The sequence below is a fragment of the Carcharhinus amblyrhynchos genome, chromosome 23, assembly GCF_965287045.1.
Source record: "Carcharhinus amblyrhynchos chromosome 23, sCarAmb.v2.hapA, whole genome shotgun sequence".
Classification (NCBI taxonomy): domain Eukaryota; kingdom Metazoa; phylum Chordata; class Chondrichthyes; order Carcharhiniformes; family Carcharhinidae; genus Carcharhinus; species Carcharhinus amblyrhynchos.
Window position 1 is genome coordinate 43,404,017 of NC_137346.1, and position 19,834 is coordinate 43,423,850.

General features: G+C 47.6%; 1 protein-coding gene across 1 annotated transcript in view; it reads right to left on the reverse strand.

The window, feature by feature from the left end:
• The window catches only part of atp2a3 (ATPase sarcoplasmic/endoplasmic reticulum Ca2+ transporting 3), a 249,484-nt gene that overhangs the window by 99,219 nt on the left and 130,431 nt on the right, over window positions 1-19,834 (reverse strand). Inside the window, exons 7-8 of the mRNA XM_080210950.1 lie at window positions 8,591-8,676; window positions 5,846-6,310 (exon numbers count right to left, since the gene is read on the reverse strand). Coding sequence (XP_080067076.1) covers window positions 5,846-6,310; window positions 8,591-8,676 — 551 coding nt within the window. The remainder of the gene's footprint in view (window positions 1-5,845; window positions 6,311-8,590; window positions 8,677-19,834) is intronic.

The window sequence follows — 19,834 nt, forward strand, 5'->3', positions numbered from 1 at the left end:
AACTGTAGTGTCGGCATGGAGGGACCAGGACAGGTTGTTGGTGACCTGGGCACCTAGAAACCTGAAGCTTTTGACCATGGATAATGGGCAAGTACTCTAATCAGCATGAGTGATGTCCCACAAGGATTTATGTTGGGCTGTCAACCATTCACTAAGTTCATCAATGACTTAGAGATGGGACACAGAACCACATATCCCACTTAGTCAATGACACAAAGCTTGGTAGGGTTCAAAGCAGTGGAGATGGAAGCATAAAATTCCAAAGTGGTATTGACAATTAAACGAACGGACAAAGATATGGCAACTAGTATTCAGTGTCGACAAATGTGAGGACTTTAGAAGGATAAGACAGGGTACTTGTTAAATGGCAAAAAAAGCTAGAAGCAGTGCAAGTCCAAAGAGGCTTAAGGTTCCAGATCCATAGATCATTAAAGTGTCAGGAACAGAGACAGAGAATAAGCAAAAATACTTGGTTTTTCTCCAAGGGACTAGAATTATAGAATCAAGCAGTGCAGAAGAGGCCCTTCAGCCCATCAAGTCCACACCAACTCATTAGGACCACCTGAACTCCCACCTAATCCCATCGGCCAACACTTGGCCCAAAGCCCTGATGTGCCAAGTAGCTATCCAGGTACTTCTTAAAGGACGTGAGGCAACCCTCCTCCCTCACCTTCCCAGGCAGCGCATTCCTGGCCGTCACCATCCAGACTGGCCTTGAAACTTAATACAGGTGCACTCCCTCTGACTGGTTTGTTTTACTGTACAATTCCGTGCCTTAGTCTACTAACACTGTGTCCTTCCCTCCGCCAAATTAGTTTAAACTCCTCCCAACAGCACCAGCAAAACATCCCGCAAGGATGTTAGTCCTCTTCTGGCTCAGATGTAGACCGTCCCGCTTATACGGGTTCCACCTTCACCAGAAATGCTCCCAGAGATTCAGGAATCTAAAACCCTTTCTCCTGCATCAAATATTAAGCCATTCATTCATCTGCACTATCCTCCTATATCTGTGCTCGCTAGCACACGACATTGGGAGTAATCCTGAGGTTACAACGCAAGAACAAAGAACAACACAGCACAGGAAACAGGCCCTTTGGCCCAACAAGCCCGCGCCGCCCATTTTAACACTCAGTGAGTGCCTTATTCAAGTCTTTCGTCGATGTTTTAGTCTACCTCTAGTGGAACTCCACAATAAAGGGGGTGGAAATTTAGGGAATTATATGTGCGCCAGATTAAGGGAGATCCAATTCAGGGACAATTTATTGACACCAATCAGCACATCTTTGGGGTGTGGGAGGAAACCGGAGCACCCGGAGAAAACCCACGCAAGCACGGGGACAATGTGCAAACTCCCACAGACACCGACCCAAGCCGGAGATCCGACCCGGGTCCGTGTAACTGCACAGCAAACAGTGATAGTCACTGAGCTGTCGTGTTGCCCATCAGTTGGTCCAGTTTAAGCGCACACTAAGCACTAGGCAACTCTCGAAGCAACATCCAAGAGCAGCCCTCGTACGACCCCCGCGTGTATGCCCCTCGTTGGCCAACAAGGCGGACCAAATCACCTGTGGATGTAAAAGGAAGTCTTGATTTTTAGTCTACTGCCTAATCCTGGAATTTTTGATGCAAGTCAATATCCCCATTTGCCTGAACAACGAGTTTCCATTGATTATGGTTTGGAAATAATCACCAGGACTTTCTCACCAATGCATCTGTTGGTCTCATGTCACTTTCTAACTTGTAATGACTAGATCGATATGAAAGTCATTCAAATCCCAGAGGGGGAGGCTGCTCTCCCCCCTGTTTTACAAGAGAGAGCTGGTGATTTAACCCTGAGAGTCACCATTTCTCAGGCAAGGGGCAAAATTGAGGGGGTGGGCCTTCACAGATAACCTCAGCCAGTCCGGGAATTGAACCCAGGTTGGTAGTGTCGCTCTGCATCACAAACTGGTCGTCTAGCCAACTGAGCTCCGCCAAGCTATACTCTTCCACCGATCCCTCCATGCCCTCTGTACAAATCTACGCCCTTCCGCATATACCCCTGGTTCCTCAAACAACTAACAGCACTCCACCAACCCTGCCATTTCCCCTCATGCCAAGCAACGCCTCTCCGCCAGCCCCCCTCCTCCTCATGGAAGGGGCCTCCTAAGCCAAGCTGTAGTCAACCATTCCCGTTGAAGCAATGAAGCAGGTGGCCTTCTAATCAGCTACTTCAAAGACATTAATGTGCTCAGCTCTGAAGGTCCTGTTGGCATAGTCGTACAATGGAAACTCGTTTGAATGCTTGGCTGGGTTCCAATCTCCACTGAAGCATGGTTTGGATTATCAGTTTTATGTGCTCCTAAACGGATTATGTTTTTTTGAAGTCAGTTAACAGGATTACATTTTGTTCAAGTGGAGTTTGAATGGCTATTTTGAACTTTCATGATCATCTCAAAGACTTCCACATGTTATTATACGGTTCATGAGTTCTGCCCAGACTGGATACTAGGTGAGTGAACATGGAAGGATATGGGGGGACACAAAGTGAGCATAGAACATAGAAAACTACAACACAAACAGGCCCTTCGGCCCACAAGTTGCGCCGATCATATCCCTACCTACCAGGCCTATCTATAACCCTCAATCCCATTAAATCCCATGTACTCATCCAGAAGTCTCTTAAAAGACCCCAGCGAGTTCGCCTCCACCACCACCGCCGATTCCACTCACTCACCACCCTCTGAGTGAAAAACTTACCCCTGACATCTCCTCTGTACCTGCTCCCCAGCACCTTAAACCTGTGTCCTTTCGTAGCGACCATTCCAGCCCTGGGAAAAAGCCTCTGAGAATCCACCCTATCTATAACCTCTCAACATTTTATAAATCTCTATCAGGTTGCCTCTCAACCTTCATCTCTCCAGGGAGAAGAGACCGAGTTCCCTCGACCATGAGATGAAGGGCAAGGACTAGGGCGCCTAATGTTCATGTTCGGAACTGGGCCGATGTCCCAGAGAATGGAGAAGGGCCTTCTAACCTGCCCGTGCCGGCATCCTCCCACCTCTGACCTTCTCCCAGAGGGTGTGACTCCAACACCAGCCCACCCCCACCACTCCTGGATGGGCACTGCTGGGCAGGAGGTGGTATCATAATATCTGTGATTCAGTACCTGCCACAAAGGGGAAAATATGACCCATTTCTCTGCATCGACCCAATGAAAACATCTCATAATGAATTAAAGACCGTCCCCCCCCCCTCCCCATTAGATCACTCTGCAATCTCTTCTAGAATCTAGAGTACTGGTCTGCTCGGAGTTTCCTGGAAGTTACAACCTCTCAGCTCTACATCACCACTGTAAATCTTTTAAACTTTTTCCATTGTCTCTATCTCCTTTCTGTTGTGTGGAGTTCAGAACTACAGTGCACAGCACACCCAACGTGGTCTACACAAGGCCCTGTGCAAGATTCTGCAATTTCCCTGGTCTCCAAATTCTACCCTTTAGAAAGGAAACTTTTTTATTTAAATGGTCTTGTTAATTTTTCTTCCTATTTTCAGCTATTTGTGAACGTTAACTCTTTATCCCTTTGCTCACTTACCCTATTTAGTTCCCAAGGAGTACGTGACTTTCTTATTCCTCTGACCAAATGCATCACCCCACACTCATCAATACTGAAATAAGTTTACCACTTTCACACTTTGCTGTAAGTTTACTAATGTTTTGCTGTACCATGGTCTCTCAGTGTTATCCATACCTCCCAATGTGGTGTCATCTGCTAATTTGATCTCTAATTCAAAATCCTTTCTGTAAATGGTGAAAATCATCCATCCCAAAGCCAATCCATGTGAAGAAAACCACTTCCTAAATTATTTGTCTCAACCTCTGCATTACTAGTCCCAGCAGCAGAACAACTAGGAATATTTATTTCAGAGGAGTTCCTGGCTGTAAATGAGGTGGTTTCCAGTGATAAGCGGCTCCTACAAAATAAATGTTTGTTCTGTAACAGCGAATGAATTAATCCGATCAATGCTCCATCTGATTTAACCTTTGCTGGAAGAGTTTACTGAATTGCATCAATGTTTTTGCAGCCTTGGAACTCTATACGTGATCCACCACAAAGCTCCTGCAAGACCTGAGAAGGTTCAACTGATCACAACTTGCATTGATAAACTGATCAGCCTGTGGGAACCTTATCGTCAGTTCCTCTTCAGCTCCAAATCTCAATCTCAGTGGTCCGGTCACGTACGAACAGACTCGAGAACAGCTTCTTCCCATCACACTTTTGAATGGTCCCACCTCGCAACAAGTTGATCTTTCTCTACACCCTAGCTATGACAGTGACACTACATTCTGCACTCTCTCCTTTCCTTCTCTACACATGGTATGCTTTGTGTATAGCAGGCAAGAAACAGTACCTTTCACCGTATACTAATACATATGAGAAGAATAAATCAAATCAATTTACACACTGAGTTCTCACCAATACTTTTGTCCCTCTACATTTTTGTTGTTTGAGGTTAAGACACATCGTACAACCTCAGAGTCTTGGAATGTCTTCACCATGAGTTATTCTTACTCATTCCCAGAGTTTTAGAACCAAATGTGCCCTCACGAAAAACATCCTAATTTATATCATCTCTCCTGCTCTCTTCAGCCTTGATAGAACCCTATACTATGAAGTTTGTGTTACTTAATATTATAGAACCATTGAAACCCTACTATGCAGAAGGAGGCTGTTTGATGCACCCAGTCTGCACCGCCAACAATCCCACCCAAGGCCCTTTCCCCAGTAACCCCACATATTTACCCCACTAATCCCTCTAACCTAGACATCCTGGGACACTAAGGGGGCAATTTAGCACGGCCAATCCACCTAACCCGCAAATCTTTGGACTGGGGGAGGAAACCGGAGCACCCGGAAGAAACCCATGCAGACATGGGGAGAATGTGCAGGCAGTCACCCAAGGCCAAGAATCGAACCTGGGCCCCTGGTGCTGTGAGGCAGCAGTGCTAACCTCTGTGCCGCTCCAAATGTCAAATGGATACAAGTTCATAGTAATCTGCCTCACGTTAAGACCCCAAAGTACTCAATGAAAGAACAAACATATCACAAAATAGAGTCTTTCACAACCTCAGGGCATCCTAATTCACTTCACAGTCCATGACGCACTTTGACATGATGTGCACTGTTCTATCACAGGAAGCACAGCAGCTGACCTTTTTTTTTGCAGAGCAAGCTCCCACAGACAGCAATGAAACAGATGACCCATCCGTCTGTTTTAGGTTGTGTTGACTGCTTGCTGGATAAATATTGGGAGAACCCCCCCCAACTCTGAATCGTGTCACGGGAGTCTTTCTTTTCACATCTCCCTCAGTCCAGCACCGGAGGGTTAGCCTAGATTATATACTCAAGTGTCTAGAACGGGATTTGAACTGACCGTGTCCTGACCAAGAGGTGGAGCTGCCAACTGACCCACGGCTGACACCTGGAACCAACATCCAGAATGCTGTTACCTGAGTGATGGAATATGGTCACTGCACATACCGGTATTAAGGATACATCTTTTTTTCCCCCATTCCTCTATATTAGACACAGTGAGTTTGTGGCAACATATTCCTCTGTAGCTGCTGAGTCTGCACTGACAAGCCAAAGATTTAGGGGGACTTTACCCTTCCTGCCCACCACGAGAATCGTAGCGGGCAATGAGAGGGCCATACAAAGGTCCGTTGACCTTGAGAGGGATTTTCCAGTTTTGGGGAGAGTGTAGTGTAAAATCCCGCCTTTAATCTTTGTCTCTGAGTTGTGAATAACCAACCAACAATAACCCAAGGTCTGCTGGACGTACAAGCCATAGTTAGTCCGCCTACCTTACAAACAGACATCTGATTGGTGGTGAGCGTTCCAGTCTTGTCCGAGCAGATGATTGACGTGCAACCCAAGGTTTCCACCGAAGGCAGGCTCCTCACGATGGCGTTCTTCTTCGCCATGCGCCGGGTCCCCAGGGCCAGGCAGGTGGTGATGACGGCGGGCAGGCCCTCGGGAATGGCAGCCACGGCCAGGGCCACCGCAATTTTGAAGTAGTAGATCGCGCCGCGGACCCAGGAGCCACCGTGGACGGGGTCATTGAAGTGCCCAATGTTGATGACCCACACGGCCACGCAGATGAGCGATATGACCTTTGACAGCTGCTGGCCAAACTCGTCGAGTTTCTGCTGGAGGGGGGTCTTCTCGTTTATGGTGGATGCCATCTGATTCCGAATCTTGCCAATTTCGGTGCTGACCCCGGTGGCCACAACGATGCCCGTGGCTTTTCCAGCTGCGATGTTGGTTCCCTGAAAAGAATACCAAACATGAGGCGAGCTTGTGAAGATTTGAGAGATTGCTAACTATAAAGATTAAAGCGGAAAGCGAATCTGGGGAGCACTTTCCTTTATGAATCATCCACATTTTTCATTGACAATTAGATATTTCACAGATTTGGAGTTCAATGTTTCATGTTTAGAGAAAATTTCTCAATAAGCCCCAGGATGGCACAGTGGGTTAGCACTGCTGCCCCACAGCACCAGGGTCCCGGGTTCAATTCTGGCCTTGGGGGGCAGTAACTTGCCTCTCCTATAGGGTCATTCTTATACGTTCATGACTGAGTGGAACCAGCTCCATCCCTCTGTGTCTCCATTCTACTTTAACAGGAGCTAACTTCAGCGGAACAGGAAGCATACTTTGTACAACAAAAACAAATCCCTTCAGACAGATTTTTCCCTTCGAACCAACCGTCAACGCTAGTACAAGACATCAGAGAATTCCTACAGTGAAGAAGGAGGCTATTCGACCCATCGAGTCTGTACCTCGACACAGCATCTTACCCAGGTTCTCCCATTTCCAAACTGATTGCACTCCTTTAAAAAAAAGCAATTTCATTTTGCCCAGCAAAGTAACTCGCTTGTGCGTAGTGCCAGAGACCATTCCCATCCATTTATCCTATTTCAAATAAGAATGGAAAAAAAAAATCTTTCACGCACAACACAATAAATGGAGATAGCTTGCAATCTATCAGATAGTTGGCAATCTGACATTTGACTCAGACTGTCTGGGTTTCCCTGCCTTTGCAGTCTGCACTTTAGCGATAAGTTAATGTTCCATTTACCTGTAGATGGGCATAGATATTAGATACTAAAATCTTGCCACCTTTTCCACTGTAAATTCCTACGTCCACCTTTTTAAAGGGAACTGTTGGTGTAAACGAGTCACGCTGCGATTCGATCATTATACACATCTACATTCTCTGCTCACACTCCCTGAACCCCGTCCTTCACCGAGCTCTAATAACAGGGGCAAAACACTGAATGATTTCTGCATCCCTTTCCCTGTCATAACTCGCTAACTGACCCAGTCCTCCTCGCTTCTCATGCCGTCACTTTAAGTGGACTCTCACTCTGCCCTCCGTCCTTCGCTTTTTTATATATTTCCCCTGTCCTATTAAAGAATTTTTGACTCTTCATTTTGCTTTGACCTATTTTTCACGGTCCATGGGAATCTGTCCCGTTTTTGCAGCCACTTTACTCTTTTGTTTGCCCAGTGTTTAAATATTTCCCACTGCCGGGCAAGATGTTTTATCTATTATCTACGCATTGGACACACGTGCAAAGAACAAAGGACAGTGCAGCGCAGGAGAAGGCGCTTTGGCCCTCCAGGCTTACACCGATCATGACGTCTGCTTTAACTAAAACCGTACACGTTTACAGAGTCTGTATCCTTCCATTCCCATCCTATTCAAGTACTCGTCCAGTTGCCCCGTAAGTGCTGCTACCGTACCTGCTCCCACCACCTCCCCGTTGGTGCTAAGTTTTGTTTTCTCATCACTGGACACAAACGCGTCCCGTATGGCCCCTTATTGTGAGTTTATTTCATTGCATTCAGCTTCACATTCAGTTTTATGCAATAAGGAGGCTCATTCCGTGCCACAGGTTTTGAAACGTCCACCCATTTGTGTTTCATACATTGGAGATATGCAGAGATGACACACGCCTGTTCCCACGCCGCAACAGGAGTTTTATTTACAATGCTTTTAAAACGTCCGCTTTCTCACGGTGGCACAGTGGTTAGTACTGTTGCCCCACAGCTCCGGGGGGCCTGGGTTCAATACCCGGCTTGGGTCACTGTCTGTACGGAGTCCCTGTGTCTGCGCGGGTTTCCTCTGGGAACTCTATTTTCCTCCCACACTCCGAAGATGTGTGGGTTAGGCGCATTGGCAGTGCTAAATTACCCTTTAGTATCCCGGGATGCGTAGGTTAGCGGGATTAGCCGGGTAAATATGTGCGGGGTTACAGGGATAGAGACTGGGTGGGATTGTTGTCAGTGCGATGGGCTGAATGGCCTCCTCCCGGACTGTAGGGATTCTATGATTCCAGCTGCTGCTTGCACTTTAGTTTCAGTTTTTCAGCCACTGGCTAATGACACAAAGTGAACAGTTAACGCACACATAATCAAACACCGAGCGTCTCTAGCTGCTCAAGGTTTCAACCGTCAATGGAATCCAGTGCATAATTTCCACCTGGGAAGTGTATCCGGGGTTAGCACGCGTGGGAATACCACGCCGTTGCCTTCATACGTACCGAAAACAGCATGTTTTTCTTGTCCTGGTTCACAGCTCGAGGGTCCGGCACGGGGTCGCTGTGCTTGATGACAGAGACTGACTCCCCTGAACAACAAGAAAACAGAGTTACGGTCACAAAACAGACACAAAAGACAAGCAGTAATCTGTAAGGGTTACAAGAGACCAAGTATACCCAGCGGTTACTGACTGCGTAACTCAGTGTGAATAAAACCCAGGGTCAGCACTGGTTCCACTGTAAACACAGACCAGAGTATTACCATCGATAGCCAAGGAGAACATAGAACACCACAGCACGAACAGGCCCTTCGGCCCACAAGTTGTGCCGATCACATCTATACCTACCAGCCCATAGAACTATCTGTAACTCCCAATCCCATTAAATCCCATGTACTCATCCAGAAGTCTTTTAAAAGACCCCCAGCGAGTTCGCCTCTACCACCACCGACGGCAGCCGATTCCACTCACTCACCACCCTCTGAGTGAAAACCCCTAACATCTCCTCTGTACCTGCTCCCCCAGCACCTTAAACCTGTGTCCTCTCGTAGCGACCATTTCAGCCCTGGGAAATAGCCTCCGAGAATCCACCCTATCTATTCCTCTCAACATTTTATACACCTCTATCAGGTCACCTCTCAACCTTCGTCTCTCCAGGGAGAAGAGTCCCAGCTCCCTCAACCTATCCTCATAAGGCATGCCTCCCAATCCAGGCAACATCCTTGTAAATCTCCTCTGCACCCTCTCGATAGCTTCCACATCCTTCCTGTAGTGAGGCGACCAGAACTGCGCACAGTACTCCAAGTGGGGTCTGACAAGGGTCTTATAAAGACTGAGAAGTCAATGTTTACACGACTTTAGGGATAAATTCATTCTTTAACTGGTCAAATTTCTGAATGTGAGGAAAGCAGTTTCTTGATGTTAACCCTGGAATAACCTTTCAATGATATAGTCACAGCTGGCGTAACATCCCTAGCAGTGGGTCAGTAACCTTGGGTTCAAGTCCCGTTTTAGGACTTGATGGTTTTGGAAGGTGTGATCATAAGGTGGCTGATTTTCAGCCTTTTTTAATTCATTCCTGGGGATGACACCATCACTGGCTAGGCCAGCATTTATTACCCAACCTTTATTGCCCTTCAGCTGGTGGTGGTGGTGGTGAGCCACTGCAGTCCCTGCTGTGTAGGTACACTCATTGCGCTGTTAGGGAGGGAGTTCCAGGATTTTGACCCCAGTGACGATGAAGGAAGGCGACGGTGCAGAGGGACCTCGGGGTCCTTGTGCATGAGTCGCAAAAACCCAGCCTGCAGGTGCAGCAGGTGGTCAGGAAGGCGAATGGGATGCTGGCCTTCATAGCGAGGGGGATTGAATATAAAAGTAGGGAGGTCTTGCTGCAGCTGTATAGGGCATTGGTGAGGCCGCAGCTGGAGTACTGTGCGCAGTTTTGGGTGCCGCACCTGCGCAAGGATATTTTGGCCCTGGAGGGAGTGCAGAGGAGGTTTACTAGGCTGATACCGGAGTTGAGGGGATTGAGCTATGAGGAGAGGCTGAATAAACTAGGCTTGTACTCGTTAGAGTTTAGAAGAATGAGGGGAGATCTCATTGAGACGTATAAGATGATGAATGGGATGGATAGGATAGAGGTGGAGAGACTCTTCCCGCTCAAAAAAGACAGTAGGACTAGGGGGCACAGCCTCAAGATAAAGGGGAGGCGGTTTAGAACGGAGTTGAGGAGGAACTTCTTCATTCAAAGGGTGGTGAATCTCTGGAATTCTCTGCCCGTTGAAGTGGTGGAGGCTGCCTCGCTCAATATTTTTAAGAAGCGGGTTGATGGGTTCTTGATAAGAGAGGGGATTAAGGGTTATGGGGAGAGGGCGGGAAAGTGGAACTGAGCCACGACAGATCAGCCATGATCTTATTGAATGGTGGGGCAGGCTCGAAGGGCTAGATGGCCTACTCCTGCTCCTATTTCTTATGTTCTTATGTTCTTAAGAATGACGATATATTTCCAAGTCAGGATGGCGAGTGGCTTGGAGGGGAACCTCCAGGTGATGGGTGTTGCCATGCACTTGCTGACGTTGTCCTTTCAGACAGTAGTGGTCGTGTGTTTGGAAGGTGCTGTTGAAGGAGTCTTGGTGAGCTCTTGCAGTGCGTCTGGTAGGTGGTGCACGTAGCTGCCACTGTTCGCCAGCGATAGAGAAGTGAACGTTTGTAGGTGTCAATCAGGCAGGTTGCTTTGTCCTGGTTAATATCAAGTGTTGTTGGAACTGCACTAATCCAGGCATTCCATAACACTCCTGACTTGTAGATGGCGGACAGATTCTGGGGAGTCAGGAGATGGGTTTCACGACACAGAATTCCCAGCTCTGCTATATTTACATGGAGTGTCCAGTTCAGTTACTGGTCAATGATACCACCCCACCCCAATGTCGATAGGGGCTAACCCGCTTGGAAACCCTTCCAGTACGCCTGATGTCGGGTGGTAAGAGTTTTCTGGTCCTTCATTCTGCAGAAGGCAACAGTAAACACGGCAGTACTTTGCCAATTAAGCACAACCATAGACCAATCCAATGGACACCATGCCCACCAATGCCCTCTTAGAGGCCTGGTACCGGAAGGTGGATGAGGAAGATAGAGCGGGAGCTTTGCACCTGTTTTCTGTGGGCATCAATGGTGATATGGGCACAAAATCTTACAAGGGCTAAGAAGTTAGATTGGTGCCCACGGGTTCTTGCGATGTGATTGTCCCCTTTCCCCTGCCCGTGTCTGAAGGGGATTCCCACAATGCAATGACGGCAACTCCATTTAAATACATTGTAATATCATAAGAACATCAGAAATAGGAGCAGGAGTAGGCCATCTAGCCCCTCGAGCCTGCCCCACCATTCAATAAGATCATGGCTGATCTGAAGTGGATCAGTTCCACTTTCCCGCCCTCTCCCCATAACCCTTAATTCCCCTGTCTATCAGAAATCTATCTACCCGTGACTTAAATATATTCAGCGAGGCAGCCTCCACCACTTCAACGGGCAGAGAATTCCAGAGATTCACCACCCTTTGAGTGAAGAAGTTCCTCCACAACTCCGTTCTAAACTGCCCTCCCCTTTATCTTGAGGCTGTGCCCTCTAGTCCTGCTATCCTTTCTAAGCGGGAAGAATCTCTCTACCTCTACCCTATCCATCCCCTTCATCATCTTATACGTCTCTATAAGATTCCCCCCTCATCCTTCTAAACTCCAACGAGTACAAACCCAGTCTATTCAGCCTCTCTTCATAGTCCAACCCCCTCCCCTCCCTCATTAGCAGGCTCCCCACTGCATCATTACCCCGATATTCGGATTTCCCCCGTTACACTGGTCAGGTTTACAACAGGTCCGGAGCAACATGAACCAGGTGAAGAGAGCCCACCAGGGGGGCAGTGCCCCGGCACTAGCAGGGCTGTGCCCACGGGGGAAGGATTTTTGTTTTTATTTTTAGTTCCGTTAGCTCAGGAGAGCCTTTATCGTCAGCAGGCCGGCAAAGTTGCCCGTGGAGTGGGCTCCTGATGCCGTGAGTCACACCGCCAGCATTTTTTCAAACTGTTTAAAAAATGTGGTGGAAAAGTCTGGCAGCGTGGCCAGTTAGTTACACACCTCTTTGCCCACCTGAAACTACACGAACAAAAAAAAAACAAACCTCCCACCCAGAGTGGGTCAGAGTAAACCAGACAACCACTGTTCCCCAATCGGAAATCTTCCAGGGTTAATTCTGCTTAATTAAAAACCTCCCCTCGGCTCTGTAGCTTGGAAATTTAAATAAAATCTTTAAGATAAACACTGTCACCATCTTTAAATGATTGAAGTTACGACACAGCCCCCACCTTCCAGAACAATCACTGAGAACATTCCACAATCTGATATCGGAATAACCAGCTTCCCAAATTAACCAATGGGCACTGGGTGTCTTCCCAAACTAACCAATGGCAGCGGTTGCCTTCCCTAACTAACCAATGGGCAGCTTCCCAAACTAACCAATGGGGGTAGTGGATGTCTTCCTAAATTAACCAATGGGCAGTGAGTGTCATCCCAAACTAACCATTGGGCAGTGAGCAGCTTCCCAAGCTAGCCAAGGGGCAGTGAGCGGCTTCCCAAGCTAGCCAATGGGCAGTGAGCGGCTTCCCAAGCTAGCCAATGGGCAGTGAGCGGCTTCCCAAGCTAGCCAATGGGCAGTGAGCGGCTTCCCAAACTAGCCAATGGGCAGTGAGCAGCTTCCCAAGCTAGCCAATGGGCAGTGAGCGGCTTCCCAAACTAGCCAATGGGCAGTGAGGAGCTTCCCAAACTAGCCAATGGGCAGTGAGGAGCGTCCCAAACTAGCCAATGGGCAGTGAGGAGCGTCCCAAACTAGCCAATGGGCAGTGAGGAGCGTCCCAAACTAGCCAATGGGCAGTGGATGTCTTCCCAAACTAGCCAATGGACAGCTTCCCAAACTAACCAATGGGCAGTGAGCGGCTTCCCAAACTAGCCAATGGGCAGTGAGTGGCTTCCCAAACTAGCCAATGGGCAGTGAGCGGCTTCCCAAACTAGCCAATGGGCAGCTTCCCAAACTAACCAATGGGCAATGGGTACTTTCCCAACCTAACCAATGGGCTGTGGATGTCTTCCCAAACTAGCCGATCTGTTGCGATGGGTTTCTTTTAATCTAATCTCCTAACTACGTTTTATAATTTTGTTTTGCTTCAGAAAGTGGGATACCATCCCCGTTTTAATATCTACACTGAGATCAGACACACCACAGCGTACAGCCTCCTCCACTCTAATCCAACAGGCAGCTGCAGCCACCATTCCAGTTGACAATGGACCTTCTCTCAGGCAGGATACCAAGGCAGGGCTAGTTTCCTGTCAGAGGTTGGTAAGGGGGGACACACAAACTGAAAAAAGGACCCTTTGACTAGCAGGTAAAACAAATATTCAGCTGGGCTAGATTTGATCTCACATTGCAGGAACTGAAGGCTGGATTCAAGGGGGTGGGGACACGTGGCAGTGATTTGTTTTCTAATTGATGGCTGGACTGTGCCTGTCATTCGCAGCACACTTTCCATCTCAATATAAGTGTGCCCAGATGTGGCCGGCTGCTTCGCTTAGGGGAGCCGTTTAATTTTGTGACTGCTCGGGTGGTGTGTACTTTTCCTTCACTGAACACTCACTGAAGGCACGGGGTTAAGGAATGTCCTGTTTCTCCAAACTGCAGAGTAAATGTTGTCCCTCCAGTTTGACGTCCTCAGACATGGTGAATGTTTCATACTGGGGACAGTGCACCAAGCTGAACTTCAGGAAGGCGTTTCCCATCTTCTGGACCCACTGGCTACTTTTGAGAACATCAACGCCTGTGGCAAACTATCATTAGACCCAAGAATAAGTTCTGATCAAGAGTCATACATGATTCCATGCCAAATGGGTGGAATTTTACAGCTGCAACATGGTTTGGGGGTTGGGGTAGTGGTAAATTGTCGTGAGTCACTTTGGGAGGCACGGTAGCACAGTGGTTAGCACTGCTGCTTCACAGCTCCAGGGTCCTGGGTTCAATTCCCGGCTCAGGTCACTGCCTGTGTGGAGTCTGCACATTCTCCTCGTGTCTGCGTGGGTTTCCTCCCACAGTCCAAAGATGTGCGGGTTAGGTTGATTGGCCGTGCTAAGAAATTGCCCCTCAGTGCCCAGGGATGTGTAGGTTAGAGGGATTAGTGGGTATAATATGGTGGGATATGGGGGTAGGGCCTGGGTGGGATTGTGTTCGGTGCAGACTCGATGGGCTGAAGGGCCTCTTTCTGCACTGTAGGGTTCTATGCTAATCAAAACTCCATTGAGTTGGCAGGAGCAGAAGATCCCATCTCAGGAGGGGCTGTAAAACTCCACCCATTAACTCTGCCTCTCTCTCCACAGATGCTGCCAGACCAGCTGGGTATTTCCAGAAGTTTCTTTTCATTACCCAGGAGAATCCAATCAACTTCCGTCCATTAGGTGTGGTTCTCTAACCCAACTGAATAAAAGATCAATTCGCCATTAATTACATTTGAAAGCTCATGAAGTCAGGTTCTTCCCTCTGGAGGCCCACAGGAGGCATGCACGGCAGCTAAATCATAGAATCCTACAGTGCAGAAAGAGGCCGTTCAGCCCATCGAGTCTGCACCCAACACAATCCCACCCAGGCTATCTCCATAGCCCCATGCATTTACCCTAGCTCGTCCCCCTGACACTAAGGGGGGATATAATAGACAATCTACCTCATCCACATATCTTTGGACTGTGGGAGGAAACCAGAGCACCCAGAGGAAACCCACGCAGACATGGGGAGAATGTACAAACTCCACACAGACAGTGACCCAAGCCAGGAGTTGAACCCGGGTCCCTGGCGCTGAGGGGCAGCAGTGCTAACCATTGTGCTGTCATGCTGCCCCACTGTGTGTGAATGCTACAAATCTGCCACTGGCTCCCACATCTGTTAACATCTAAACTAAACAGCCTGTCTGACCACTTTCAACTGACCCCCCAGGCTCAATGATCAAACAGCAAGCTGGCAACTCAGACCAGCAGTGCAACTGTGCCTCACCCTAATATCATAGAGGTTTACAGCACTGAAATAGTCCCTTTGGTACATTCAGTCTGTGCCAAAGACAAACCACCCAACTATTCTAACCCACCTTCCAAACACTCGTCCCTCTCAACCCTTTGTAAAATAATTCTCATCAAGGATTAACTTTTGCCCATGAAGCCTCTTCCCACTTTCTATTTGAAAAGTTTATTGTATTCGGAGCAGCGTTTACTTAACTATTCTATGAATATAAGGAGGGGTTTATGTAAGATGATACTGGAGTCAGTGTAACATAATGCTGGCAATGGTTAAGGGTATATTAAGGGTTATCCAGGAATGCAATGAGACGTTGGTCAATTGGGCCAGTGGGCAGATGGAGTTTAATTTAGATAAACGCAAGGTAGATTGAACCAGGACAGGACTTACTCAGTCAATGGTCGGGTGTTGCAGAGAGTTATAGAACAAAGAGATCTAGGGGTAAAGATTCATAGCTCTTTGAAAGTGGAATCACAGATCCATAGGATCCCTAGCACGCTTGGTTTCATTGGTCAGAACGCTGACTACAGGAATTGGGATATCTTGTATAAAACATTAGTAAGGCTACACTTTTAATACTGTGTATAGTTCTGATCACCCTGTTGTAGAAAGGATATTAATTTAGTGCAGAAAAGATTTATTACGATTCTACCGGGATTTGATGGTTTGAGTTATAAGGAGAAGCTGGATAGTCTGGGACTTTTTTCCCCTGGAACGTAGGAGGCTGAGGGGTGATCTTATAGAGGTCTATAAAATAATGAAGGGCACAGATCAGTTAGATAGTCAATATCTTTTCCCAAAGGGAGGGGAGTCTAAAACTAGAGGGCACAGGTGAGAGGGGAGAGATACAAAGAAGTCCAGAAGGGCAATTCTTTCAGGGTCTGAAACGAGCTGTCAGAGATAGAGGCATGTACAATTTTGTCATTAAAAAGCATAGTTACATGGGTAAGATGGGTATAGAGGCATATGGGCCAAACGTGGGCACTTGGGAATAGTTTAGTGGTTAAAAACCGGGTGAAATGAACAAGTTGGGCCAAAAGGCCCTGTTTCCATGCTGTAAACTTCTATGATTCTATATTCCGTGGATTTTAGCTTGGAGTTGTCGAGATGGGAGACTGTGGGCCCCGCCTGCATTGTGTGAGCTTGGCTTAACTGGAAGCGGGCTCGCCCTGGCATCAGAAGATAATGGACTCAAAATCTCACCCGTCTGACACTTCAGCATGGTACTGTGTGGATGCTACCATGTTGGTGGGGGGAGCATCATTCACGTAAGATCCATGTACCCGACCTGGTGGATGGAAGAAATTCCAGCAAAGCAGCCAATACAAACGATCAGGTCGTTGACTCATGCCACTGATAGGGTCTTCCGTGCACAGATCAATTGCTCCTTTACCCCTAGAAGCGTTACATTTCACAGGTTGGTTACAAGGTGCTTGTGGACTGAAGGCAAGTCTTTTATCCTTTCCATAGGCCCTTTTTTTTAATATATATTTTTGTTCCCAGGATTTGGGCACCACAGGAAGCACTAGCATTTGTTGTCCATCCCTAATTGCCCTGGAGGAGGCAAGAACATAGAAACATTGGCGTAGGAGTAGGCCATTCGGCCCCTCAAGTCGACTCAATGGCTGATGGTCCACCTCGATGCATTTTCCGGCGTTATCCTCCTATCTCTCGATGTCACTGGTGTCTAGAAATCTAACTATCGCTGTATTGAATGTACTCGATAACTGAGCCTCCCACAGTCTCCTGGGGTAGAGAATGCCAAAGTTTCTGAGTGCACAAACTCACCCTCAACTCAGTTTAGCAGATTAAAGGGAAAGCTACGTGGGACCCGTGTCCCCTGGTTCAAGACCAGAACCGGTAAAGTTTATTTGTTCGTCACAAGTAAGGCTTACATTAACGCTGCAATGAAGTTACCATGAAATTCCCCCAGTCCGGCACCTGTTCGGGTCAACGCACCCTAACCAGCACGTCTTCCAGAGCGTGGGAGGAAACCAGAGCGCCCAGAGGAAACCCACGCAGACACGGGGAGAATGTGCAAACTCCACACAGACGGTGACCCAAGCCAGGAATCGAACACAGGTCCCTGCTGACGTGAGGCAGTAGCTACCCAGGAGAAACATCCTTTCTGTACATATCCTATCCAGAGCTTTAAGAAGTTTGAGAGTTTCAATGTGATCACCTCTCATTATTCGAAACTCTAGGGAATGCAGGCCCAGTCACCACAATCTCTCCTCCTAAGACAGTCCCATCATCCCAGAAATTAGTCTGGTGAACCTTCACTTGCAGTTCCCTCGAGGGAAATTACATCTTTCCATGGATAACAAATCCAAACCTATACACAACACTTCAGCTGCAGCCTGACCAAGATTCTACACAACTGAAGCCAGATTTTGCTACTCCTGCACTCAAATCCTCTTGCGATAAAGGCCAACATGCTATTTACTTTCCTAATTTCTCACTGTACCTGCATGTTAACCTTCAGTGAACAACTTTCTTGAACAAGGACACTCGGGTCCCTTCAGATATCAACACTTCCCGATCTCTCGCCACTTAAGAAATATTCTGCATCTCCATTCCTCCTGCCAACGTGGACAACCTCACATTATACCACACTCCTGCCCGTGCACTAAATCCCCTTGAAGCCTTGATGCATCCTCTCCTCACACCGCACATTCCCACATCACTTTGTATCATCAGAAAACTTGGAAACATTATACATCAAAAACAGAAAATGCTGGAAAATCTGTGGAGAGAGAACAGAGCTAATGTGTCATATCTGGATGACCCTTCGTCAGAGCTGAAGATAATAGAAAATTGATTTGATTTATTATTGCCTTATGTATTAGTATGCAGTGAAAAGTATTGTTTCTTGCGTGCTATGCAGATGAAGCATACCATTCGTAGAGAAGAAAAGGAGAGGGTGAAGAATGTGGTGTTACAATCTTGGCTAGGGTGTCAAGAAAGATCAACTTGATACGAAAGCATTGTTACCGAGTTTAAAAGAGTTAGAGTTCTAAAAGCAGAGAACAACGGTAAAAAATAAAATTCGACGCTATGGTAGGCACAGCTTGCAAGAACTCGCCACGCTCTGGTGCCAGCTTGGGTTGTATGAGATTTATATTCTTGTGGTGATGGGGGAGAGCTGGATGGAAAGTCAGTGATTGACAAAGATGTCACAGAAAGACAAAGGGAATGTAAACGGAGGTGATCCAGGCTCGGAAGAGTGCTGATAGCGGTCCACTGAGAGATCAGAATGTGTAAATGGCAGGACAAAGGTAAGCAATGTGGCGAAGAACAACCTGAAACAGGTAAGATGACCCTAGAGGGGTGGGGTTGGGGAGGGGGGACAGCGCTAAGGAAAAAACAGATGGAAGGTATGATCTCAAAGAAATGAAATTGGAAATATTACACTTTGCTCCCAGATCAATGATAAAGATTGTGAATAGCTGGGGTCCAAGTACATATCATTGTGACTTGTCAAAGCCTGGGAATGGTCCATTTATTCCTGCTCCCTTTTCTGTCTGTTAACATAAGAACATAAGAAATAGGAGCAGGAGTAGGCCATCTAGCCCTTCGAACCTGCCCCACCATTCAATAAGATCATGGCTGATCTGTCGTGGCTCAGTTCCAAAATCCCCTCTCTTATCAAAAACCCATCAACCCGCTCCTTAAAAATATTTAGCGAGGCAGCCTCCACCACTTCAACGGGCAGAGAATTCCAGAGATTCACCACCCTTTGAGTGAAGAAGTTCCTCCTCAACTCCGTTCTAAACCGCCCCCCCCCCTTTATCTTGAGGCTGTGCCCTCTAGTCCTACTGTCCTTTCTGAGCGGGAAGAGTCTCTCCACCTCCTATCCATCCCATTCATCATCTTATATGTCTCAATGAGATCTCCCCTCATTCTTCTAAACTCTAACGAGTACAAGCCTAGTTTATTCAGCCTCTCCTCATAGCTCAACCCCCTCAACTCCGGCATCAGCCTAGTAAACCTCCTCTGCACTCCCTCCAAGGCCAAAATATCCTTGCGTAAGTACGGCGCCCAAAACTGCACACAGTACTCCAGCTGCGGCCTCACCAGTGCCCTATACAGCTGCAGCAAGACCTCCCTACTTTTATATTCAATCCCCCTCGCTATGAAGGCCAGCATCCCATTTGCCTTCCTGACCACCTGCTGCACCTGCAGGCTGGGTTTTTGCGACTCATGCACAAGGACCCCCAGGTCCCTCTGCACCGTCGCCTGCTGCAGTTTTTCGCCACGTAAGTAATAGTCCTTCCTACCATTATTCCTACCAAAGTGGACCACCTCGCACTTGCCAACATTAAATTCCATTTGCCAGTTCCTGGCCCGTTCGCCCAGCCTATCCAGATCCTTCTGCAGACTCTCCACACCCTCCGTTAACCAATCCTCAATCCACACCAGAATATTACCCCATCCGCCCCCCCACCTCCCCACTCTAAATCTATTTACTAACCCACTGTGTGGGGCCTTACAAAAGTCCAAATTCACCACTGGTGAATCTACTCTGCTATTAACATCCTCAAAACATTCCAACGGGTTTGTCAATCACGATTTCCCTTTCATAATTCCATGCTGACTCTGCCCAAGCTGATTTGTTATTTTCGAAGTGTCCATACCACGCATCCTTTATG